The 25,154-nt window shown below is 44.6% G+C and overlaps 1 protein-coding gene and 1 long non-coding RNA gene across 2 annotated transcripts in view; one reads left to right on the top strand and one right to left on the bottom strand.

Annotated features, from left to right (window-relative positions):
* Nucleotides 1–6,944, top strand: part of LOC135183957 (uncharacterized) — a 46,637-nt gene extending 39,693 nt beyond the window's left edge. Inside the window, exon 4 of the long non-coding RNA XR_010305790.1 lies at nt 6,532–6,944. This is a non-coding gene — a long non-coding RNA (uncharacterized LOC135183957). The remainder of the gene's footprint in view (nt 1–6,531) is intronic.
* The window catches only part of LOC135183956 (vascular endothelial growth factor receptor kdr-like), a 157,954-nt gene that overhangs the window by 30,895 nt on the left and 101,905 nt on the right, over nt 1–25,154 (bottom strand). Inside the window, exons 12-20 of the mRNA XM_064159343.1 lie at nt 21,310–21,418; nt 12,697–12,990; nt 10,994–11,140; nt 8,905–9,030; nt 8,687–8,793; nt 8,003–8,138; nt 6,500–6,604; nt 4,030–4,143; nt 360–448 (exon numbers count right to left, since the gene is read on the bottom strand). Of these exons, the coding sequence (XP_064015413.1) occupies nt 360–448; nt 4,030–4,143; nt 6,500–6,604; nt 8,003–8,138; nt 8,687–8,793; nt 8,905–9,030; nt 10,994–11,140; nt 12,697–12,990; nt 21,310–21,418 (1,227 nt within the window). The remainder of the gene's footprint in view (nt 1–359; nt 449–4,029; nt 4,144–6,499; nt 6,605–8,002; nt 8,139–8,686; nt 8,794–8,904; nt 9,031–10,993; nt 11,141–12,696; nt 12,991–21,309; nt 21,419–25,154) is intronic.

The following is a 25,154-nucleotide window of genomic DNA, read 5'->3' as shown; positions in this document are numbered from 1 at the left end:
CTTGTCTCAGAGCAGCTTGCACAGGATGGCCTCCAGGTGGGTTTTGGATATTTCCAGATATGGAGACTCCACCACCTCTCTGGGCAGCCTGCTTCAGTGCTCTGTCACCCTTACATTAAAAAAGTTTCTCCTCCTGTCTAGATGGAACTTCTTATGTTTAGGTTTGTGCCTCTTACACCTTGTCCTGTCACTGGGCACCACTGAAAAAAGACTCTTCCAGTGTTCCACCACTGTGATGAGAAAATAGTGTCTTCAGAAACACCAAACAGCCTGAGGGCTAATGCAGGGGAAAAGCCAACCTGTAGTCAGTGGTTGTTAATTCTCTGCCTTGGGAGGACGAGGACGTGGTTTGTTTTTACCTTGTAGGCGATGAAATCTCCTCGCTTTCCTCTTAGGTAGTTGGACAGGTTGCCATATTTGCAGTATTCCACTATGACCATTAAAGGACCTGAAAAGACAGCGAAAGTCAAATGAGTTTTGAAGCACCTCAAAGTGCTTAATACCCACTTATCCTCACAAATCCTTCTTGCAATAAGGCAATGCTGTCACTCTTGTGAGGGTGAGAAAATGAGGTGACAGAGAAGTGATGCTGCAGGGGGTATGGAGATAAGACTACTGAATCTGTTTCCCTCATTAGATGGTAATAGCTGGCATTTATTCCTTATTTATAAACAAAGGAAAATCCAGAATGATGAGCAAGAATATACAATCCCATCTGCTGTTAAGGTGGTTTTGCTCTAGACAGGGATCCATAGCATGCAGCAGTCTTTGTTTTTCTCTGCTGTCTCCACAACTTCGGTTTGTGTGGAGCTGATGCCACTAGGAACAATAAAATGCAGTTTCAAAGAACCACACAATTGTTTTGGTTAGATGAGACAGGTGAGGTCATTGAGTTCAACCAATGACCCAGCACTGCCAAGTCAGCACTAAACCCTGTCCCTCAGCACCACATCTCCATGGCTTTAAAATCCCTCCAAGAATGGGGACTCCAGCACTGCTTTGGGCAGCCTGGGCCAGGGCTTGATAACCCTTTTGAAGATTTTTTTTTTCTTATATCCAACCTAAACTTCCCCTGAGGCAACTTGAGGCCATTTCCTCTTCTCCTGACACTTGTTTCTTGGGGTAAAAAGACCAACACTCACTTTGTGCCAACCTCCTTTCAGGGAGTTGTAGAGAGCCAGAAGGTCTCCCCTCAGCCTTCTTTTCTCCAGGCTGAATAACTCCAGTTCCCTCAACTGCTCTTTAGAAGTGTGGTGCTCTAGGCCCTCCACCAGGCTTTGTTGTTCTTTTTTGGACCTGCTTGAGCACCTCAATGTTCTTCTTGCACTGGACTCAGTATTCAAGGTGGCCTGACTGGTACGCACTACTGGGGGATCATACAAGTCTAAATCCAAAGTTGCAGAAATGTGTAGTCTGAAGTTTTTGAGAGCCTGGGAAGTCCTACTCATTTCTTCCTTTCTTATTTCTGTGCAAACTTCTCTAGAGTTCAGTGCAATTGCTGCTTTTATACAATTATGTGTATTTTTAAGATCTACTTGAAAATGCTTTTATGTTTCAGTGTGAGCTATTAAAGCTACATTCTCTGCCTTCAGAATAATCACTGTTCTTTGTAATCATGGTAATGGAAGAGAAGGTGAAATTGTGGGTCTAGAATGCATATAACACATATTAGCAATCCTAAGCAAACAGGCTTTCATGGCCAGAATCCTTTTTTTGCCTTGAAGCTCCACACTTCAAAATTAGGAGTCTGAACTTCAAAGGAAAAGTGCTTAGAGATGCCCTTGGCCATTTGGGAAGGAGGCAGCTCTGAAGAGCTCTTCTACCTGGCTGTCTCAGAAATACACAGGCTTGGACTGCACTCTGCCTGCTTGGGCCAATCTGACACAGGCTATATTGACTGGAAAGGTTGAGAGGGAGAGTGGAGGGATTCAGGAGGGAAGAGTGAACTTTGGAGATCCTGTTTGCTACTGTTTAGAATCAAGTCATCTCTTCTAAAGAAAGATGGGGAATTTTAGCAGCAATAACCAGGGGATTGTGACAGTAACATAAGGGCAAGTGTAGAATCCTGCACTTAGGGAAGAACTACCTCCTGATACAGTACAGGATAAGGCTTGATCTGCTGGAAATCAGCTCCACAGAGGAGGACCTGAGAATGCTGGTGAACAAGCTCACCATTGAGTCAGCAGTGTGCCCTCATAGTGAAGAAGGCCAGTGATGTCCTGGGCTGCATGAGGAGGAGTGTGGCCAGCAGATCAAGGGAGTTTCTCCTCCCCTTCTGCTCTGCCCTAGTGAGGTCACATCTGGAATACTGGGTCCAGTTCCAGGCTCCCTGGTTCAAGAGAGACTGGGATCTACTGGTGCCTTTCAGTACTTAAAGGGGCAAATCAGAAAGCTGGAAATAGACTTTTAAGCAGGCCCTGATGTGATAGAGTAAAGGGTGATGATTTGAGCTAAAAGACAGAGATTTAGACTGGAAAGGAGGAGATGTTTGATGCTGAGAGTGGTGAGACTCTGTTCCAGGTTGGCTAGAGGGGTGTCAGATGCCCCATCCCTGGAACCATTGCAGGTCAGGTTGCTTGTGGCTCTTATCAACCTGCTCTAGCTGGACATGTCCCTGCTGACTGCATGTAGTTGGACTAGGGAAGCTTTAAGGGTCCCTCCAAGCCCGTGTCATCCTATGACAATATGATAGTGACATCTCCACCCAGAGAAGTAATCAGATCAGGATGGAGCAGGCTGGAGAACAGGAAACTGATGGGACTGTGTGACAGAAAGTTCCTCAGGGGTTGGCAATCACAGCAATTGATCAGTTACTGAGATGGCTTTTATTACACATCTAGAACTCTGTGGCTGAATTAGCATTTTGCTTAAGACCCTTCGATGTCTCAGTAATGTCACCATATTTTGGGCACAGCTTCCTCCCATGCAAGCTTTTGGGGTCTGCAGTGCTGCAACAACTTCTGCAAGTTCCCTGTTCATGAGTCCCAGTTTACAGTAGCATCAGTGCCTTCTGGCTACTGACTGCTCCTCGAGGAACTGGGGAGTCTTTTGCTGGAGGGCAGATTTCATCCCTGGCACCCTACCAGATTTACCTCACTGGAGCTTTCTTTTATGCCCCATGACTGGATAACTACATGTTCCTTGGGAAGCTGATAGCTTTAGAACCTCAGATGACAACAGATGTGTGCATCATCTTTCCTCTTAATTTATTTTACTCTGGGTTTTTGTTTGTTTGGTTTGGTTTTGTTTTGTCTTCAGCTCTTCTAAATCTATCCTTTGGGGATTGTTTTGAAGGTTCATTGTGAGCAGCTAAGAGGCATCTCTGAGAGTTGTTACCCTCAAGTTAAAGTAATAGATAAGGGTGGTTTATATGGAAGAATGGGAAGAGAAGTTTTAGTGACAAAGGTCTAAGATTTATGGAGTCCTTTGTGCAAGTCTGTACTTTGCAACAGATTCTTTGTATGATCTACAGCCAGCTGGGCCTGCTCAGCTCCTTGGAAATTCATACTGTTGCTCCATTCAGCATTGAGCTGTTCAGGCTTCCTGTGTGCTACACAAAAACTGTCTGTGTTTGCCCAGTAAGGGTGAAGTGCTTTGACAAAAAGGAGGTCTCAAGTAGCTAGCTGCTCAGCCTGGTGCATCCTCCTCAAGAGGCAGGGAAGAAGAAGGTAAAGACCCTTTGAAACAATCAGTATGTGGAGGATATCAGTATGTGGAGGAACTGGGTACCTAATTGCAATAAAGGATTCTGCATCTCTTCAGTCTATCATCCTTTTGCAAGATAAGCTTACAAAAGACTGGGAAGGAGAAAATAGAGAAGTGAGATCACTGGCTGGGAGAAGACTTTTCAGAAACCATTGGTGAGATGTGGCTGTATTCTGCAGTAGCAGAAGTTCTTCTATGAGCAGAGAGGTAGAAATGTTTGTGCTTGTATTAACTGCATGTGCGTGAGACTTGGACTCCACCACAGGTTACATCCAAACACCAAAGTGTTTCCTCTTTGCTCTTGATTTACTGAGGACCTCTCACCTCCAGCTTTGGTGCAGGCTCCCAGCAGGTTAACTACGTTCAGATGATGTCCTATGTGGATGAGGATCTTGAGTTCGGACATCAAAGCCTTGCATTCGTTAGTAGTTGCGCATTCTGCTTAAGATAAACAGGAAAAAAAGCATCTTTACACAACAGGATATTTTTGACAGGACCCAGCAAGATCCTGTTTATACTTGGAAACAAAACCCACCCAGGTTTCTTGCAGTATCTTTGCTTTCCAGGCCCTTCAACAGATAATAATTCATCCGCTTCATTGTCTGTTGACCTTTATGAAGTGGGATAACACTTTATCTTTTGTGAGACTCTTCCTTTCTCTAGCATGTGTTATGGAGGGTTACTATCCCCTAGCAGAACCCTCCCCTCAAATCAGCCTTTGTAAGGACTGAGTTTTGCAAGCCCAGCAGAGGAGCAACCAACCACTCCAACAACAGCAAACAGAAGAACATGTTCTTCCATCTCTGATGGTGATGTGCAGTTTAGGACTACTTCTCTGCAATACCTCAGAATATATTTTTCCACAGTACTGAGCAACTAATGAGCAACTAACTCTCCACTCCAGGTGATGGAGGAATCCAACACATCTATAAATTGGGTCCCAAAATGCACTTGAGAATGCATGCCATTCCTAAATTTCAGGCCTGTGAGGCCCCAGTAACCCACAGAATGCATACAGCAGAGCAGAGGGACCATACTTGTGTGTGAACCTTTGAGCCTGACACCTGGGGAAGCACTGACTTAGACTGAAATTTCATTCTATATTGATGCTAAAACTAGAGAAGGCTCTCTCAGATCAGGACTTTGCTGGGTTGTATTCTCTGCCTTCCTCCCAGAACTCTCATGATGCATTTCAACAAGAGGAGCTGCATTCTGTTTTGCCTTTCCATGGTGTAGGATTTCAATATGGAGAAACAGTTATGTAACACATTTTGGTGTGGCAAATGTAACCTTTTCATCTGCTTGTAGAACTCTTCATGAACAAATCTTTCACCAAACTGTGTCATACAGAAGGAGCTGTTCCAAGGTCAAGATTTCTTCTGTCAGCAATGTTTATGGATGGGTGTGGAGATGGGGGATTATTGCTCCTGATTTACCCTGGCATGAGCTGGAACATGTTTGGTGAAATCTAGACAGACAAGCCTCAGGAGTGTTTCAGATGGTCTTGCACATCAAGTTCTAGCCTTCAACCTGGAACTGATAGGAGGCCAGTTCATGGACATGACAGGTAATCCTACAGTTACCAAAATGCAGACATCTCCAGAGCCTTTTTTGTTCCCTGACCCAAATGGATCGACTCACTCTAGGGAATCTACTCTATTCAGGAAGATGATGAGCTATGAACATGTTAGTTGAGGAGGGACATGTCAGAGCAGGAGGCTGCTGACTTCTTTGAGAGAGGATGGTATAAAATGAGGAAAGAACTATTGAATGTTTTGCTGAATATGTGCAGGCAGGGTAGAGTTGGCTTGAGGATCATGATGGGAAGCACAGTGTGGAGGTAGATCAAAACTCAGAGCTATGGTAAATTTTGGATGGAGAAGCAAATATGTCTGGATCAGGGCCTTCTAGGACACTTTGGGGATCTGGAGGTGAACATGGAACAGAAGAAATAACAGCAGGAGAGAAGATGATCTGAAGATCTACTGATTACTGCAGAGAAAGGAAGTCAGATTTGGAGGAAGTCCAAAGAGGTGATGAAATGATATTATTGAACTTCCAGAGAGATGGGAAGCAGCAGAGCATCAGGAGAGGCAGCTAGCCATAGAAGCCAAATATTGTGACAGCAGTTCTTGAATCATGGCATTGCAGGGGTTAATAGTGTCATGCAGGAGCGATGCAGAGCAGTGCGGGCTGTGAAGAGCCATCCCGTGAGCATGGAGTGTAGCTCTGACAAAAAGCTAAGGTTAAAAACCACCAGCCCAAGCAGCCAACGTCCTGGCTGGTGTGTTTATCTCTAAACTGTGCAGAAGCTTTGTATTTCAACACGGTGTGAAAGAAGAGGCTCCAAGTTCCCCTTCCCTTCATTTTAGTAATTGCAAGCAAGTTGTCTCTAATTCACTCCCCTGGAATTGCTTGAGTTGTTTTTTTTCCCCCCAACTCCTTGAACTGTTCTACATCTGGAGGGGCTGCAATCGAAGGCTCAGATACAATTTCAGCCTATCTAATGTAATTACATTCTGTAATCTATTTCCCTCCTAACCCCACGGACCTGGAAGCTGCTGTTTCCCTCCTCTAGGAATACCAGACTTAATCAGCAGCACAGCACGGAGCACGCTTGTCATTTCCTACCCGGTACCATCCACTGCATAATGACTAATTGCTCCCATATGACACACCCACTCCCTTCCCAACACAATGAACTTGGGACTGGTTTGGGAGCTGAGAACTGGAAACCTCATCCAGCACAGGTTCCCTGAGGAGTCTGGGGAGAATCTCAGAGGGATATATGTACCTTTAAGCATTTTTACGGCAACTGTTTTGCAGGTTGAAGATTTATCAATGCCAAAAGCAGACGCCTCCACCACCTTCCCAAAAGCACCATGACCCAGTGTTTTACCTAGAGAGGCAAGAGTCAAGAATGAGCCAAAGGGGACTTACAACAGTCTGCATCAGATAAGAGGGAGACATGCACTCTCAGCTCTGCAAGACATACAAGACTCCAGTGCCCAGGCACGACGTATACCGAGAGTCAAGAGCAGCCTGTATCACATATGTGCAGCCTATGGATATAAAGGGTGGGATTTATATCCATAGGACTTTGTGCAATAGAGTAGGTGATAGAACAGAGCAGAGTAACTACACCTGCATTCAGCTGAAGGCAAGGCTGAATACAACTACAAAGCTTAAGGGTAAAAAGCATTCCATACAGTTGTCCTGCAGCCTGGGAAATTTGGAGTTGGGGTTTAACACAAAATTGAGGAACCTTGATCTCACTTGAATCATGGTCCTGGAGTGTAGCCACCTAAAGCACTCAGGTGGCAGAAAACGTTAACTCTTCAATTATTGGCATTTATTTGACATAAAAGCTATACTAAATGGAAATTAGGCTCATAATCCTGCTTTATTTTCCCTTTTCTTTAAGTTTTCGTGTATCTGAGGGGTCTGACCCACTATGCAGCAGATTGGGTCAGACCATCATGGTCTGGCTTTTTGGTTCTCCTGCTTTGACTCAGTGTCCTACCATCATCTCAGTTTTTGGGGGTTTTTGTCCGTCTTCCTCCTTCTTCCATGTTTTCTAGCTAAAGCTCCAAGAGCACACAGTACAGATCTGTTTCCTGCACTCATCACTGCATGCAGCTGTTACTGTGTTCCTCTGCAAACACAACCTGCTTTTTACATTGTCTTGTTCCATCATCCGGTGGGCTGAGCTGCTGAGTGAAATTCAAGGCCAAGTTCAAGTAATTGATAAGGGATAGGTTTCATCAAAATAAGTTCACTGAAAGACTGCTGCCTTTCAGATTGACTTCTCTTTCCCTTTTCCTTCATTAGTGTGAAACCATCCTTTTCGGCAGGGACAGTACCTGGAGGTACCTTTCCTCCCTGTCAAGAGCTTGACTTCACTTCTCCAAGAAAGATAAAGAGGTGGTAGCTATTTTTGAGCAAGACAACATGGAATCATAAAATGCACTGTGTTGGAAAAGACATCCAGAGATCATTTAGTCCAACCCTGCTGCAGTAAGCAAGGACATCCCCAACTAGAGGAAGTTGCTCAGAGACCCACCAAGCCTGACCTTGAATGTCTGCAAGGATGGGGCCTCCATCTTAGCTTTTCTTCCCAAATTCCTTATTTCATCTCCTGTTAGAGATGATCTTGATTTCTGGGACTTGCTGTCAGTTCTTCCCTAGGACAGGCACTAAATGGTAGGCTGCATTTTGGGTTGCACAATGGATCCACTCAAGTTGAGGAGAGTTAGAAATCATCACTCCTTACATCAAGGACACCCAAGCCACTTACCCAGCCGCAGCCTGTCTCTTGGGAACTCCCACTTGCTGCTGTCGTAGGGCAGTCGGTCACACTGCTCGTCAAGAGGCATCTCCTCTGGATCCATGATAATTGACAGGTATCCTGTTTTAATATCTGTGGCATCAGGCTAAAAACAGGGTGTGGAGAAATTATAGAATCACATAATCATAGCATGGTGGAGGTTGCCTGGGATCACAATGTCCAAGTACATTTGGAATCTCTTCATGGAAGGAGACTCCACATCCTCTCTGGGCAGCCTGCTTCAGGGTTCCAGCACCCTCACACTAAAGAAGTTTCTTCTTAAGTTAAAAGGAAATCTCTTGTGTTCTAGTTTGTATCCCTTGCCCCTTGTCCTGTCACTGGGCACCATTGAAAAGAGTCTGAGCCCATCCTCTTGCTCCCTACCTTTTAGCTCTTGCTGAGCACTGATCAGATCCTCTCTCAGGCTGTTCTCCAGTCTAAACAGTCCCAGGTCTCTCAGCCCTTCCTCCTCACAGAGATGCTCCAGTCCTCTCAGCATTTTTGTAGCCTCTACTGGACTCTCCAGTTGTCCCCTGTCTCTCTTGCTCTGGGGAGCCCAAAACACCTATCTGTCCCAATTCATCCCTAAACTCTGGTACTGCCATAACCTGGGTCCAATCCCAGACCCTTTGTGCACTGTGGAAGCCCTCTTACTTTTCTCAGTTTCCGAATGAAGAGAGTCAGAAGAAGCCAGAAGAGGGTAGCAGCTAGGCCAGTGCAGACCAGAATGATAACTTCAATGTTGGATTTCTCCTCTGAACCTGTAGGTTAAATACACAATGAAATATGAAATACAGCCAAAGCCCATGACTGAACAATAGCTCTCTGCAGTCCAACACAATATGTGCATTTTGCCTTAGCTTGGATCTCACCTTGGATTTTGATGAAGGCTGATGTACTGTCTTGGCCCATGTCATTGGATGCCTTGCATTCATAGAGCCCTTCATCATCCTTTTTCACTCGCTCGATGACCAGGGTGTTGTTTTCCATGGAAATTCCTGTTGGAAGAGATTTTGGTTAATATTGTCAACTTAATTGCTTACAAATGCTGCTTGGAGACAGTGAACTCAAAGCCAGCTCCTATCCATGCAGACCTGACCTGCATTGTTGTTAGGAGATATTTAAATATATGCCCCTCACTGTGGTCTGGCAATAACCTTTCCTTGATCTTGCATTTCCCCTCAGTACCTGTGTAAATTATGTGGCAATCATTTAGCCAGTGGAAAAGTGGCTTCTTATTTCTTATGAGCAGACAGAGCCTGAGAAAGCTCCCATGGAAGTTAGCAAAGAGAGGTTTTCTGATAGTTTACCTGCCCTGACAAACAGGGAACTCAGTGAAATTGTTGGAGAAAGTGCTGGTTTGGAGGCTGTGGGAATGAATGGAAGTTCTATATGTGGAATGTGGAGCTCAGGTTATGCGCATCCTTGGAAAAACCTTTTCATGCAGCAATCAGGCTGCTAGGGGCTAGAGGTGAAGTGGGAAGAGGAAGTTTGCCTGGATACGACCTGCATGAGGTGTTTCTACATTTAATTTTCCTGATTAGTTTTCCACATTTAATTTTTCCTGATTTGTGGCACAAAACTGAGAACTCATTTGTCAAACTAAGGATGTGTTTGGGACAGAAATAGGAAAAGGTGTCGGGCTTGGAGTGGGAAAGGGACAGCCTTTTTGAGATTCTGGGTGTTCTGCTGATGAATCCTGTTGTTGTTAACAAGAGTAGTGCACGTAACTTGCCATGCACCACGCTGAAATATTTACCCTGAGGTGTCTTTCCCCAATATTTTATTTATGTTTCCAGGGCTTGGATGAGTTACATGCTTGTCCCTTCAGAATTATTTATAAAATTTCAGTAGCTATAAAGAGTTTCTCTTAGAACAGTCTGATCTGAATTATGGATGATCCTAGATTTCCTACCTAGTCCAAGATGCAAAATTAAAGTCACAGGACCACATACTGCCGTGGAATTCTCCATGATTTATATAAGATGTCAGGATAGAAAGCTGAAAAGAAACTCCAGGCTCTGTGGTACCCATGGTAGTGCTGTACCTCAGAATCTCAGCATGGTAGGGTTGGAAGGGACCTTTGGGGGTAATCCAGTCCAATCTCCCTGTTAAAGCAGGGTCACCCACAGCAGCTTGCCCAGGATCAGAATATCCAGGTGGATATCTCTGGAATCTCTCCAGAGAAGGTGCCACAACTTCTCTGAGCAACCTGCTCCAGGGCGCCAGCACCCTCACAGCAAAGATGTTTCTCCTCATGTTAATCTTCCTTGTCTCTCCTGAACTCGGGAGCCCAGAACTAGATAATCACTAGGGCTGAGGAGGAGGAGAATCTTCTTCAACCTGTTGGTCACAATCTTCTTAATGCAACCCAGGAGACCTTTGGCCTTAGCAGTTGAGCTGCAAGCAGGCTCTCGTCACTACATTGCAGGAGACAGAGGAGGCACAGCATATCATGGCGTGCCCTGGACCCTGCTGTCCGGTGGCAGCCTACAGTGTGCCGCAGTAGATTCTGCTCAGACCCCAGGGGTATGCAATGGTTCTGGCTGGTGTTTCCAGCCAAGTGGATACACTCTGTCTCACTGGGCTGTTGTCTCTCACATGCAGGCTGAGCAGCAGCAGGCTGCGCTCTTCGGTTTCTAATGCTATGCTAATTTATGCAGACTATCTGCCTGCCTGCAGACACCAACGCTGCCACCAGCAAAAAGCAAGCTGCATAAGCAGGTGTTGGGTTGCAACCGGTTGGCAGCTTTGACCTCAAATTCCAAGCTGGAGACTACTGTGGTGGTCTGATATATTTGGCTTTGTGTGTGTGCTCCTGAGGTTGTGTGTTCCATCCTGACTCAGCCACGCTTGTGATAGCCATGGAGTTGGAGGTCCTATGCTGGTGATAAATCTGAAAGCCTGTTATGCTTTGTTAGGCACAGTATCACAGCATGCTGTAGAGGCAGACATGCTCACCTGATGCTGCAGAAATGGGGTAGCCATTCTTCTTCCATGTGATCTGAGGGTCTGGTGTTCCACTGACTTTGCACTCGAGCATGATCTTGCCACTGATGTTAACCTCCAGATCCGTGAGGTTTTGTATCACATATGGCGCTGCCTTTGCTGTAGGCATAAAGAAAACCAGCACACAGTGAGGTTTCAGAAAGCACCTTCTGCCCTCACCTCTCCTGTGGCCTCCTGCATGGCCCTGACCTCCTGTGTGGCCTTTCTGGGCTGGAAGTGGCTAAAGTTTGGATGATGAGGGGTAGCAAAAATCCCCCAAAATGTTATGGGAGGTGGGTGAGTTCATCAGGCATATTTTCAAAGTGGGTAAGCTTAGGCTTGCCCTCAGCTCAAACCTCCTTGAGTTTCTCATCCTGTGAAGAAAACGGAGGACAGTGAGTAGGCAGAGCAAATGCAGAGTGAATGCAAAGGAAAAAAAAAAAAAGAAGATAAGAGAAGAGGCAAAGAGGAAAGAGATCTAAGGATTTGGTGTCCTCCATCATGAGCGCAGTTATCTACTTACTACAAAGCAAGTTAACCTCTTCTTTATCTTCATTTATAAAAGGTAGAGGGAAGCAGTGAATAAAATCCCAAGCACAGCATTAAAAATACATCAGACCTACAGCAGGATGGCAGCTGGGGGGTGTCAGTACATTTAAAAGACCTTCATTGTACAGGGGAAGGGAGGGGGCTGGTTTGGAGGGACATTTCCATGCACGTTTTCTAGCAGGAGTGCCTCTCTGACACGTGCAGGACAAATAACAGACCCCAGTTCTCCCATGCATCTATTCCCAGTTAGCTGTGTTGTTCCCGTAGCCATCGCATGTAGGTGTCTGTGTAGGTGGAAATTTGACTAAATGAATAAAAATATCTTCCAGGGGAGAGGAAAGCTCATAGCTTGAATACAGAGCACAGAGTAAACCCAGTGCCTCCATGGCAGATGATGCTGACAGGTGGCTCTAGTACAGGCCGTGGGGACAAGCCAAACCACCAACACTCCCTAATGCTAAGGTGAGATTCCTCCACACTCCAGGAAGAGGCAGGTGCTCCATACCATTTCCTAAAATAAATTCCCTCCCACTTAGGTGGGAGCTGTGTGAGCCACAGCTGTGGTGAGAGCATCTTTTCCTTGCGTGTGTGCCTGCACTGAGCAGGAATCATAGAGCTACAGAATGGTTTGGGTTGGAAGAGACCTTAAAGCCCATCTAGTTCCAACCCTGTGCTATGGACAAGAACACCTACCAGACCAGGTTGCTCAAGGCTCCATCCAACCTGACTTTAAATATTTCCATACGTGTGGCTGAGTGTCAGGTCACTTACAGGAATGTGACAAAAGTACCAAACCAGAGCTCAAGGTCTGTATTAGGATAGTCCCTTACAAATTAGAAAGAAAGAAACAAAATCAGGCATTGGAATAGGTTGTCCAGGCAGGTAGTGGAGTCACCATCCCTGGAGGTGTTCAAGCAATGTGTGGAAGTGGCCCTCTGGGACATGGTTTAATAGCTATGGTGGTGTTAAATTGATGGTTGGACTCAATGATCTTGAGGTCTTTTCCAAGTGAAATGGTTCTATGATTCTAAATGCTGGACGTGGTTTTGAGAGCCTTCCAAGGCAGTAGCAGATGCCCAGCATTTCTGTTCTAGTGTCACCTCCTCCATCCCATTGGCAGCACTTACCTCTGATGTGGAGGTGGGTGGTCTGTTCGAGTGTGTCGGTGCTGTTGTGCTGGTTCTGAGCTCCACACCTGTAGATGCCACTCTGTTCCTTGGTGACGTTAGTCATGACCAGCGTCAAAGAAATGGAATAGTTGTCAGTTTTTTTGACCACGGAGTCGCTGGGGGCCATCTCTGAGGAGGGGTAGTACCAGACCAGGTGGCTGTAGATGTACTTGGAGGCCCTGCAGGTCAGCTGAACGTCGTTCCCCACAATGGTTGTGACTTGCGGGTCCGTTTGCAACCCGAACGGCACATCTAGGAGAGAGGGGAAACATGTTTGCAATTAAGTCATAACTGAGAAGATCTTTGCCTGCCTGTTTGTATCTTGATGGTCCAATTTCAAAGCCCAGTCAGTTTTAATGAGACCCACATCTGCAGGTTCAACCAGACACCGCTGCTTGTGAATGAGGGAAGTGGATGTGCCTCTTGCGTTCCCTTGCTTATCTGTGGTCATTTGGCCCTCAGTGTTCTAGTCGTTATATTTTCAAGTAATTCAAATGTGTGTATAGATGTAGCTAATGGACTAGGAGAGTTTAATCAAGAGAGACTGCTATCTAGGTAGACAAATGTGTTGAGGAGCTCTTCCCATCTGCAATCAGTGCCTGGAAGCATAATAAAGAAACATTTTTTTCCATTTCTTAATGTAGAAAAAAGTGATATTAGGAGAAAATTCTTTCCTGCAAGAGTGGTCAGGCATTGGAACAGGCTGCCCAGGGAGGTGGTGGAGTCACCATCCCTGGGGGTGTTCAAGAAACATGTGGACACAACACTTTGGGACGTGGCTTAATGGCTATGGTGGCCTTAGGTTGAACTGGATGACCTTAGAGGGCTCTTTCAACCAAAACTGTTTAATAATTCTATGAGTAACACTGTCCTTCTTCCCCACTGAACAGCCTTCCCAGCTCTCTCTTCTTTCACCTATGCCAATATTTGTTTTCATTGCATGATGGATATTTACTGATCACTGAATGGATCAACTGATCTAAGGATGGTTGTGTCCTTAGGCCTTCATGTTTAGCAGAGAAACACTTAGAGACATGACTCCAATCTATCCACAAAAGAGTAAGCTGTTTCTTGCTGTATTTTTAGTAACTTTTCACTCCTGACAAAAAGAGAAATCAATTTTCCTGTAGTGGCAAACTGAATCAATTTGAAAACAAGAAAAAAAAATGTTTCTGAGTAGAATGTCAGAGCATGGCCTGCAGACACATTCCTATGGCTGCATTAGTCACCAGAGACCTCCAATTAAATTGTGTCTGAAAGGTTTTCTTTCTCCTTTTTATTCTATTAGTTTCAGTGACCTATCCACCCAGCAGACTTGAATGAAAGTGCATGGATGACCTGGAATTATTCTTCTGTCTGCTAGGTTAGGATTTGCAAATGGCTGAGGATTGTGAGGAATTTTTGATAGATTTTCCCAGGTATATGTAGTAAAGTGATGGGACACTTTTGAAGGACTTGCTCTGGAGCATCCTTTGGGCATCATCATTATGTGCAGTAAATCTGACAGATTGTTGCTTCAGTACTAAGCTGCTTTCTCAAAGCAGTAATCACAGAATCATAGAATCACAGTATGGTATGGGTTGGAATAGACCTTAAAGCCCATCTAGTTCCAATCCCATTACCATGGGCAGGAACATCTTCCACTAGCCTAGGCTGCTCAAGGCCTTGTCCAACATGGCCTTGCACACCTCCAGGGAGGAGGCATCCACAGAACCACACTCACTGTAAAGAATTTCTTCCTAATATCCAGTCTGTAAGTCCCCTTTTCCAGCTCAAAGCTATCCTCCCTTGTCCTATCACTACAAGTGATGGGTAGGCTGCTTTCTCAAATAATAAGATTCTTTCTGAAGCTTGGATGAAATGGCTGGTACTTTGAGAGGGACAAAAGTTAGAGGAGCAAGTTTGCATTGCACTTGCCATCTGACAAATTCCACATGGGAGCTGGAGTTTGGCCAGGGGCTCACACTGCAAACTCTTGAAAAAGCTCTGCTGAAGCTCTACTTGAGCATAACTGGTGAGGCTCTTGAAATAACCAATCTGCCTTATAATAAACCATGTATTATATAAAATACAGAGCCCTGAAGGAGCTTTCAGATATGATTAAAAGCCTCTCTTCTTCACAAGTCATCTGGAATAGAACCAATAAGCTTTGCTTCATGGTTTTTAAAGACCGGTGCTAGAATGTCTCCAAAAGAAAGGAGAGCCCTGAGGCCACGGCTGGGAAAATGGTTATTTTTCTTTCCTTTTCATGAAATTTCAGTTTATGCAGTGTTTAGCTAGGCTCAGTTGCTCCCTTTCTTGCTTGGTGCCAGCTGTATGCTCAAACTGACTTGTGTAATACATCCATTCTTTACATCTCATGTCCTGTGGTTCCAACATGTCAAGATGATGCTTATCAAAACCAGGGAAAAGTCTGAGGCCAACAGAGCTCTCTAAATAGGAACAATTAAGATCCAGTGAAAACACTGGGATGTGGCATAAGCAGCATCTCAGCATCTCCCCTGAATCTGTCAATCTGACTCTTTACAAGGGCTGGTAGTGATGATGAGGGATGGCTTTAGGCTGGAAGAGAGATGATTTAGACTGGATATTAGAAAGAAATTCTTTACAGTGAGGGTGGCAAGACACTGGAACAGGCTGCCCAGAGAAGTTGTGGATGCCTCCTCCCTGGAGGTGTTCAAGGCCAGATTGGACAGGGCCTTGAGCAATCTGGTTTAGTGGAAGGTGTCCCTGCTGAGATTCTGTGATCAAGGTGGAGATCAGTCTCTTCTCCCTAGTACCAGGTGATAGAAAGAGAGGAAACAACCTGAAATGGAGCTAGGAGAGGCTTTGGTTGTGTATTAGGTAAAATTTCTTTCCCAAAGGGATTGAAACAGGCTGCCCAGGGAGGTGGTTGAGTCACTGCCCTGGGAGTTCTTCAAGGAATGTGTGAGCATGGCGCTTTGGGACACGTTTTGAAGGCCATGGGGGTCTTAGGTTGATGGTTGGACTTGAAACAAACCAATTTTACGATTCACTGAAATTCCCACTGGATTTGATGTGCTAATTTGCAAGCCCTAAATCGTGAAGGATAGTATTGCCTCGCTGCTGGACCTGCTCAGTGCGGGCTTTTTTTCCTACCAACTTAACATTCAGGGAGCAGTGGCTGGCTTGTTTTTCTTATAATTTCTTCTACTGACATTTTTTACTTAGCATTTTGAATATATTTAGCTGGAACCTGTGCTGTTCTCTTCCATCTTGTTAGCCTTTCAAGAAGCTCCTTCAGCTCTAATAGAATATTCATTGATTTACATTACAGCAAAAGAAAAGAGAGGAGGGGTAAAGCCTTTCTTGCTCTTGTCTTTCTTTTCTCCTCCTACCTGGATTATCTGGGGAGTAACTGCAGCCTTGAGAGCACATTATAAGTCAGTTCATCTCTTGGACTACTTTGCTTACAACAGTCTTGAACCCGAGCAGTCATTAACTTCTCCTCTCTGAACAGATACAGTGTTTTATAAGGCTCCTAATAAGTTGGCTAAAAGAATGCACCATGGGGCCTCTTCTCTTTTATCAGCAGTCACCAAACATTTGTCTTTCCTATTGGATTACAGTGTGGTAGCTGTGAATTTCTCTCTGGACTGTGGGAGATTCCATGGCAAAATAGGAAAAGGAGTCATTGAGGGAAGGTAAAAAGTCAGCAGAAATCAAAAGCAAGTCTGGCTCCATTTGTATTTACAAGGAATTAATTGGTTTTAATTTCCTGTGCTTTGCACAATAATCTGTGTAATTCAAAACTTCTGCTCCTTCCCAAATTCCATCCCTGTGCTTGTCAGGATTTGGGGGGGTGTTGCCATCAGGAATGGGCATGTAGGGAGAGTGAGAAAAAGAAAGACTGAGCCCTACCAGCTGAAACAGCACTAAGCTTTTCATAAAACCCGTGAGCACATCAGGAATAAGCAAATGGAGATGGCAGCAGTTGTAGAACAGCCCAGTTCATACACTGTTTTAGTGTCTGATGGCAGATTTTTATCTCCTGTATGAAATATAATATTTTCTCTCTGGTAGAAATCTTTAACTCCATTTTTCTGAATGTTGTGGGATTTTTCCCCCAATCAGATAAGCCCTTAAAAAAGAAGGTTTTGTTATTATTTGTTATTCTTATCGTACTTCATTTATATTCAAGGAACATTCAGAGGTTTCCTAGGGGTGGGAACTCATTTTGCTGCATGTACTGCAATCATACAAAGGCTAGAATTTGATTTACTGTGCACCTACAGTAATATATAGTTGCCCTTTCCAAGGTGCAAAGCAGAGATTAGAAGGTAAATAATACTCGTTCATTGCAGAGAACACCTCTATGAGACATCAGGTCAGCTTTTCACTGCACTGAAAGAGGTTGCAATTTGCCTCGAGTGTCCTTTGGTGGTGAGCAAATACATGAGGCAGCTCTGAGCATCTGATGGCTCATCCACATTGTCTCTTCCCATGACAAAATAGCCTTCTGGCTTAGCTGGCATCACTGGTGTCAAACCTGGGGTAGGCAAGATGAGCAAGAGACTGTTTCTGCAAGGAACAGTAAAAAGGATTTACACAAAACAAAAATACTGGAAGAAGAGTTTGGCCAGGACGTGCTGGGCAGCACTGCTACTGCATTGCTGAGGGAGCTTCTGCCATGAACAGCTTTGGGAGAGCTTTGCTGTGACACTGAGAGTCAGGACATCTCCAGAAATTGCTCAGAGAGGCTTCAGGGCTCTCACTGAATTAAGATTTTGTCATCACATTAAATCCCTTATATGGTTTGGTTTCAGAGCGACCTTTAAGCCCTCTTGACCCTTTGCTGAAACAAATTCTGCTGGCAAAGAAATGATTTTAAAATAGATAGCAGTGCTATTTTTAGTGTCTGTGGGAGTTTTTGTGGGGGCTGTGCAGTGGAGGAACAAAATGGCTGTTGACATTATTCCATTGGGATAAATGCTTTATTTTTCTTCTGAAATGCATGTGGTTATGATGAAAACTCTACCCTGAAGAAAGGCTTGTGCCCAGAAAGCAGGTGCAGACAAAACAACACCTGATGGAGTTTCTCTGTACCACTGTGTCCTGACAAAACATTTCACCCCTGACTTGGTGGAGTAGGCTTTTGAAGAAAGAGAGTCTAGCCTCTGTAGCCTCTCTAGCCTCTCCAGGTTTCTTGCCAGTGAGAAATTAATTGAGCTCAGTTCAAACCAAAATGCTTCAAGGCAGCTCAAGGTCCACCGAAGTTTGTTGATGGGAGAATAGGTCTTGGAAATGAATGCCTTGCTGAATTAGCAGTGGGGTCCCACACCTGGCAGCTAGTTTGCAGAGAGCAGAGTACTGTGAAGTGATATCAGCATTTGCTAGACCTTGTCCTTAAAGGCCCACACATCACTTGTGTGCTCTTGCTGTCAGCTTAGACTTTGTGTCTACTTTCTGGTTTGTAAAATGAATCAGCCTAGTAATGGCAAAGTAGCCTTAACCTTTTGGACTTCCCCTTTTTGGTACCTCACAAGCTGCTCCTAAATATCCCTCCAACATCAAGACTAGAGGCATCTCGTAGGGGGAGTAACCTAGCAGTCTGTTAGCCTTCTCCCAGTGCACCCAGCAGAAGACAGTTCATTTTCGTTTGTGCGACAGACCTCCTGCAGCAGCTCTTCTAGCAGCCTGACCTGCATTACTCAGCAGAAGACCATCATGGAAAGAAACTCAGCAGCAGGTCATTCTGCTGCTATTTTATTTTACTGCAGCTACATGCCCTACTTTAGGCTCAGGAGAGCTACATTTAGAAAGATTTAATTTCTTTCTGATCCATAAACACCACTATTTTTAAACACAGCACTTATAAAAGCCAGTCCTGCTCATTTAGCATCTGCCTCTTCCCCAGAATGGCACAGACTCAATCTTTCCTTCACAAGTAGGGATATATCTGCCTTGCCAAGCCCTTTTCACTCTATTTTCATAGAATCATGGAATGGTTCGGGTGGGAAAGGACCTTTTAGAGCTCATCTGGTCCAGCCCCCTGCAGTCAGGTTGCTCAGAGTGTCATGAAGCCTGACCTGGATTGTGTACAGGGATGCAGCTGCTGTCACCTCCCTGGGCAACCTACTCAGTGTTCCACCACCCTTCTTTCTGATGTGCAGATGCAAACATCTCCACCATAACCACTGCCAGTAGTTTTACCTGGTGATTCATTTCCTTCATCATTAAAATTGCCTGATTAAAGCATTTGTGTCTCAAAACATTGCTAGGTTGATCTTAAACCCAACTGAATTATTAGCTCAGTGTGGGGGATGAAAAATGAAATACCTTTATTAGTAAATTCTAGTGCTCCCAACATAAGGAGGACATCAAAATGTTGGAGTGGGTCCAGAGGAGGGCCACACAGATGATTAGAGGACTAATCTCCCCTGTGAGGACAGGCTGAAAGAACTGGGGCTCTCTCAGGAGAAGAGAAAGCTCCAGGGAGACCTTAGAAGAGCCTTTTAGTACCTAAAGGCGGCTGCAGGTGAGCTGGAGAGAGAACTTTTACAAGAGCTTGTGGTGCTAGAGGGGCAATAGCCTTAATCTGGAAGAGGGAATGTTTAGACTGGAGGAAGAAATTCTTTAGAGTGAGGGTGGTGAGACACTGGAACAGGTTGCCCAAGGAGATTATGGATGCCCCCTTCCTGGTTGTGTCTCCATAAGGCATTGGACAGCTGTAAAGCTGTAAACAGAGGTGGAGTCTTTGCTCCACATGGGACCAGTGTTCTTGTCCTGGGATGACATTTTTCATATTGGTACTTCTATGTAACAAGAATGGCAGTGATGCTTACTGAACCCTTCTTTTGGATTTCAGATATGCTGCATTACTTTACACAATTCCAGAACCCAAACAAGGCAGGGGTTGGGAGGGACCTCTAGGCATCGTCTGATACACCCCCATCCTAAAGTATAGTCACCCATAGCAGCTTGCCCAGGTTGCCAGTGTCCAGGTGGGTCTGGAATCTTTCCAGAGAAGGAGACTGCGCAACCTCTATGAACAGCCTGCTCCAGGGCTTCAGCAGCCTCACACCAAAGAATTTTTTCCTCCAGTTTAGATGGAACCTCCTGAGTTCCAGTTTGTGCCCATTGCCCTTTGTCCTGTCACCACACTGCAAAAAAGAGTCTGGGCCCATCCTTCTGCCCCGACTCTTTAGCTGTTGATCATCATTGATATCAATTGCTTTAGAGCAATGGAGTTCAAACAAAACAGGACATGAATGAGAGGCAGAGGGGTGAAGAGTAGCTCCACAAGCAAGCTTCACTTTCAGAACTTGTTTCATGGACAAGAAACCAAGCTGTGAGAATCATACATTTACCTTCCAGGACAGTTCTGCACTCTTTGTTCTAAAAAGTTATTCGATGCAAATTCTATCGGCTAGCATCCACTCATCCAGAGAGAGAGCAGAGAAGTGATTCAGTTTGCTCTGCTTAGGCACTTGAACAAGGCTGACCATGCACTCTTCTCTTTTTTTTTTTGTTAAAACTCCCATCTCCACTAGAAGCATTATGGAGGTCTTGATCTCACTACTAAAGAATTTCAGTGTTGAAAGGTTAAGCAGATATTTGTTTGGATTTGTGTTCTTTGGAGAAATAGCATGTCCACCTCCTCCCTCCTCAAAGGGCACTGGAAAGGCTAATTGCCCAGGCAGGGATCCAATGTCACAACAACTCCCAGTGATATCAGCTCTGGATTAGGTCTGAATATTGGCCTTGCTCACCTTTGCTATGTCTGCTGATTTAGTTGGAGATCAACCCTTCTCCTGAGTCAGGGAGATGCTTTAGGCTTTTGGAGGACTACAAAAGACTTAGCTTTTGCTAGAGGTTTCATGAGGACAGAGCCCAAATGTCATTGCTTTAAGACACGGGCAGCTAGGTTGAGAAACTGCATCTGCAGCTTGAAAAGGGCAAAAGGGAGGTCGGGTCTAATGCTGGACATGTCAAACTTACCTGTCCGCTGTCTCAGCACCCAACTTTGCATGTGGTGAAGAGCCTGGGACTGTGTCACTGGGAGTGCTTTGAAAACACATTAGGCAGGGGTTCCCAGGAGTTTTAACAAGCACTCAGCAGCCATATAAAACTTGATGGTAAATCAGATCAAAAGTGAAGGAACTGGTGTTATTTAGTCTGCAGAAGAGGAGGCTGAGGGGAGACCTCACTGCTCTCTACAACTCCCTGAAAGGAGATTAGAGTAATGGGGGGGGGGGGGTGGGGTGGGGTGTTGGTCTCTTCTTCCTAGTATCAATGAATGGGACAAGAGGAAATGGTCCCAAGTTGCACCAGGGGAGGTTTGGGGTGGAGATTAGAAGCAATTTCTTTCCTGCAAGAGTGGTCAGGCATTGGAAGAGGCTGCCCAGGGAGGTGGTGGAGTCACCATCCCTGCAGGTATTCAGGAAGCTTGTGGATATGGCACTCTGGGACATAGTTTAAATGGCAGTGTTGATGTTGGGTCAGCAGTCAGGCTTGATGATCTTAGAGGTCTTTTCCAACTGAAATATTTCTACAATTCTATGATCTGCACCTGGGTTATTTTTGTGTAGGGTCTGTTGTGGTGTTTACCTGAGACATAGAACTCAATGCTCCTCTCTTCTTCACCGATCTTGTTTGAAGCCACACAGTAATAGATTCCTGATGTGCTGCTGTTTTCCATGGTTAGTGTGCTCACAATCTGCCAAAGAGAGAAGTAAAGGCTCTGAGTGGAGTTGAGGCTGAGCAGAGAGACTTGACAGTAGTGCAGAACTGTGTCTTTTTAATGGTAGAAATGCAGCTAACAAAGGAGTCTCTGGCAATGAGTGGAGCTCACAGATAAGTGCTTCTATTAAGTTTTCAATCCTTCACCACTTCAGTTCTTTTCTCTCCTTATTGCTATATCTTTCTCTTCTTTTTTTCCTGTCTTCCCCATGAAAACTTCATTTCCCCTTTGACATGCTGCCGAGGTCTGTGTTTGACAGCATTAGGCAAAACTTCATTCCTATGATGTGGTATGAGGAACACTGCAGGATTTTGCTTTGCTTTGCTAGAAGAGAGGGAAGATTATGAAGGAGAAGGAAGGAACATTTGTTCTGAGGTTCCCCACTCAGAAAAAGGAAGTGGTTCAGCTACTCATGGGGCTGAACTCGAACACATCCATAAGAACTTTTGTTTACTTAAGTGTCCTTCTGTCCAGGGCCTTGTTAATCAGGAGCCAGCCACCTGCCCTCCCCTGTCCCTGTCAGCAGGCAATATCACAAGTTCATGGAGGACTATCCACAGGTCATGGCTTTAATTACTTCTAGTAGCAAGAAAGCAGGGTCTAACCCACCAAGACAGAGATGTTCTTGCAGGATTACTTTGCCTCCCCTGAAGCTATTCACCTGAGGAACTCTGAGCCCTCACATTTGGAACAAATATCACTTTCTTTGCCATGCTCTCTAGGGACTTTGAGAATCAAAACTTATAATATCCTCTGGCCCTTTGTCCTTATCTCCAGAGAGTGCTTTGAAGTGCACAAAAGCATCTCTGGACTTTCTTTTTAATATCCTAAACTAAACTCACCCAAGACATTCCTTTGCTCCTCATAAAGCTGCACCATGACTGTGTCTGTAGCTGTGCTGGATGTATTTTCAGAGAGTTATTCAAGATTTTCTGAGCTTTGGCACTTTAAATCCTGGAGGGAAATGAGTTTCCAAGGATTTGATCCCATGCGCATTTTGCTTTCTAATCGGGAACATTTTCAGCAGAGGAAGGGGTAAGTGGAAAAGTTCTATTTTTCACAGGCACCAAAGGCAGAAACAAGAATAGGGAAACCCCAAATTTAGGAGTGAAAACAGGCCAGCTCCCTCTGATGACCAGCAAAGAAAGAAGCTGATTTACGATGTGAAAATAGTTCTAACTTGGATGTAACATCACCCAGAGCAGCAGCCTGCTTCTCCTGCTCCAGCAGCAGTGGGCTTAATGCCACAGCTTACTCCCAAGCACATGTTCCAAGCACTACCCCTAACTTTAAACAGCAGACTCTGCCTTTAGAAATACTGCTTAATCAGGACCAAGATCTTTCTTCTCATCATTACTGGGACCTTAGAATTTTGTTTTGGAGAAGCAAACAAGGCAATATAAATGTACACACTGAGGAGAGAAGGGAATAGATTTGGACAGCTGTGTAACAGCTATGTGTCTTGCTAAGGGAGAAAGGAGAGGAGATCTTGTCAATACTTATAAATACTTAAAGGATGGATGTCAGGAGGATGGGCATAGTCTTGTTTCAGCAGTGCTTTGTGACAGGACAAGGGGTAATGGGCACAAGCTCCAACACAGGAAGTTCAATCTAAGTATGAGGAGGAACTTGTTTGCTTTTAGGGTAGTGGAGCTCTGGACAAGGATGCCCAAATTGATGGTGGATTATCCATTTCTGGAATAATTCAAAATGCACTTGGACACTGTCCTGTGCAACCTGCTCTGGGTGAGCTGCTCTGCTGGGGAGGCTGGACTAGACAATCTCCAGGGGTCCCTTCCAAACACCGTCTTCATGGTCACCTTTCAAGCAGCAGGAGCTAGCAGAGACATACATGTGATTTCAGAGCTAGAAAAAAATGACTTTGACTAATTTTCTTGTAATAAGATGGAGGCTTTGACATCATTATGCATCAGCTTTTCACTCTAGCAGCGTGCTGTCAGGTAAATCCCTGAGATTGGAAAGCTGATTATCTTTTCAGCAACTTAACTGAAGCTCTTTCTTGCCAAACTAACTTAATTGTAGTTTGGTCCACAACAAGAGTGATGCTTTGGAACATCAACATGCTATACCAAACCCTCATTCCCTCTATAAGGCCATATAATCCTCTGTCTACCAGTAGGATTCTGCATGAAACCTTTAGGAAGCCAGCAGTGATATTTGCTTTTTGAAGTAATTGTAGATCAAGGTGATCCCACTGAAAACTAGCCCTTAGATGTTGAACCTGGTTGTATTTTCACTGCTGATGTTCTGGCAGTTGTCCATCACCTATTACTGTGGGCAACCCAAGATGAATACACTTGAAAGTGTGAAATTTGTCTCCACTTGGTTGTAGTGGCTGGTAGGGATAAGGATTTTGTTCTTCTAAATACCATCCCCATTTCTAGGAATGTCTGTACAAAGAAGTTGAATGAGAAAAAGATTTGAACTCAAGCAACCTCATTATTAAAAGTGCAGTTAGCAGAGCTCTTTCTCTTCTCCCAGTGGAGTGGCACAGTCCCAGCATTTGAGGACCTTTAGTATAGAGTGGAAAAAATTCCATGGGGATAATCTGCTTTGTGTGGTTAGTCCATGCACCTGGCAAAGTATTTTCCATTCCTGGAATCAGAGCCAGGGTAGAAAAAATTGAGACATGTTGGCATTTGCTTCATCTAGCCTCATGAAACCGCAGAAAGACCCTAGCTGCTGGTGGTCTCGTGTCCAACCTCTTACTCAAAGCAGGTCTCCCATCAAAGCTGTTTCTCATGCCTTCTGCCTAGAAAATTCTGCTCCCAGACAGTGTACAGCACATTCTGCTAAGCCTGAAGAATGATGCTGATGTGAAATCTGGAACTGCTTTGAAATATTGAAACTCTTCAGTGAATATTGCTATTCATGAACTATTTACAGCCTGGAAGATTGCACTTTTTAATTTACCTTCCACTTGATGTCCCAGTCAAGAGCAGTTCAGACTAAATGACACATTAACCCTTGCCAACGTACTCCAGCCACAAGTGGCTGTTCAGTCTGTAGCTTCTGTGCAGGCTGTGCTGGAACCAATGGTAATTAATAACAAATTATTGGCATGTAATGTCTAGACATCTTCCTAGTGGGAGCTGGGCTGGGATCCTGTGAGTTCACTGCATACCAAACACCACACAACCTTCAGACCACTTTGGATTACTTGTGTTGAATTTGGAAGCAAAAGGCTCAATTTCCTATGACTTAACCCAAAGGCCACCCAATACTGCAAGCCCAAAGAAGGGATTATTAGCTAATAAATAATTACTGCAAATGAATAAACCGAGCTTAAATCTCAATAGGAGAAGAAATAAAATGTCTGCTCTCTGAAGAACAGCTCTGACAAGCAAATAGACATTGCTGCTGGGAGAACTCATAATGGAATAGTTCAATAATGTCCATATGTCTTGCACTGTAAAACTGATAAAACCAAGCTATTTTAGGCACAGCCAAGTAACATTCCACAGCCATGTACCATGAGTGTTTTGAGATGGCTTGTAGAAAGGACAGAGCCCAAGACCCCTTTTTTTTTAAGCTGGAACCAGCATGAATTAATATATCTTGTTACTTCTTGCTTTCTTTTCCCTTTGTCTAATCTCTCCCTCCCAACAGCTTTCCTTAACAATTCTTCTCTCTTTCACATCATTAGCTGCATGTGGGCGAGGATGAGGAGTAGAAAACGTGGGTGGAAGAC

Source organism: Pogoniulus pusillus, chromosome 19 (genome assembly GCF_015220805.1).
Source record: "Pogoniulus pusillus isolate bPogPus1 chromosome 19, bPogPus1.pri, whole genome shotgun sequence".
NCBI lineage: Eukaryota > Metazoa > Chordata > Aves > Piciformes > Lybiidae > Pogoniulus > Pogoniulus pusillus.
This window is presented reverse-complemented; position numbering and strand designations above follow the sequence as displayed.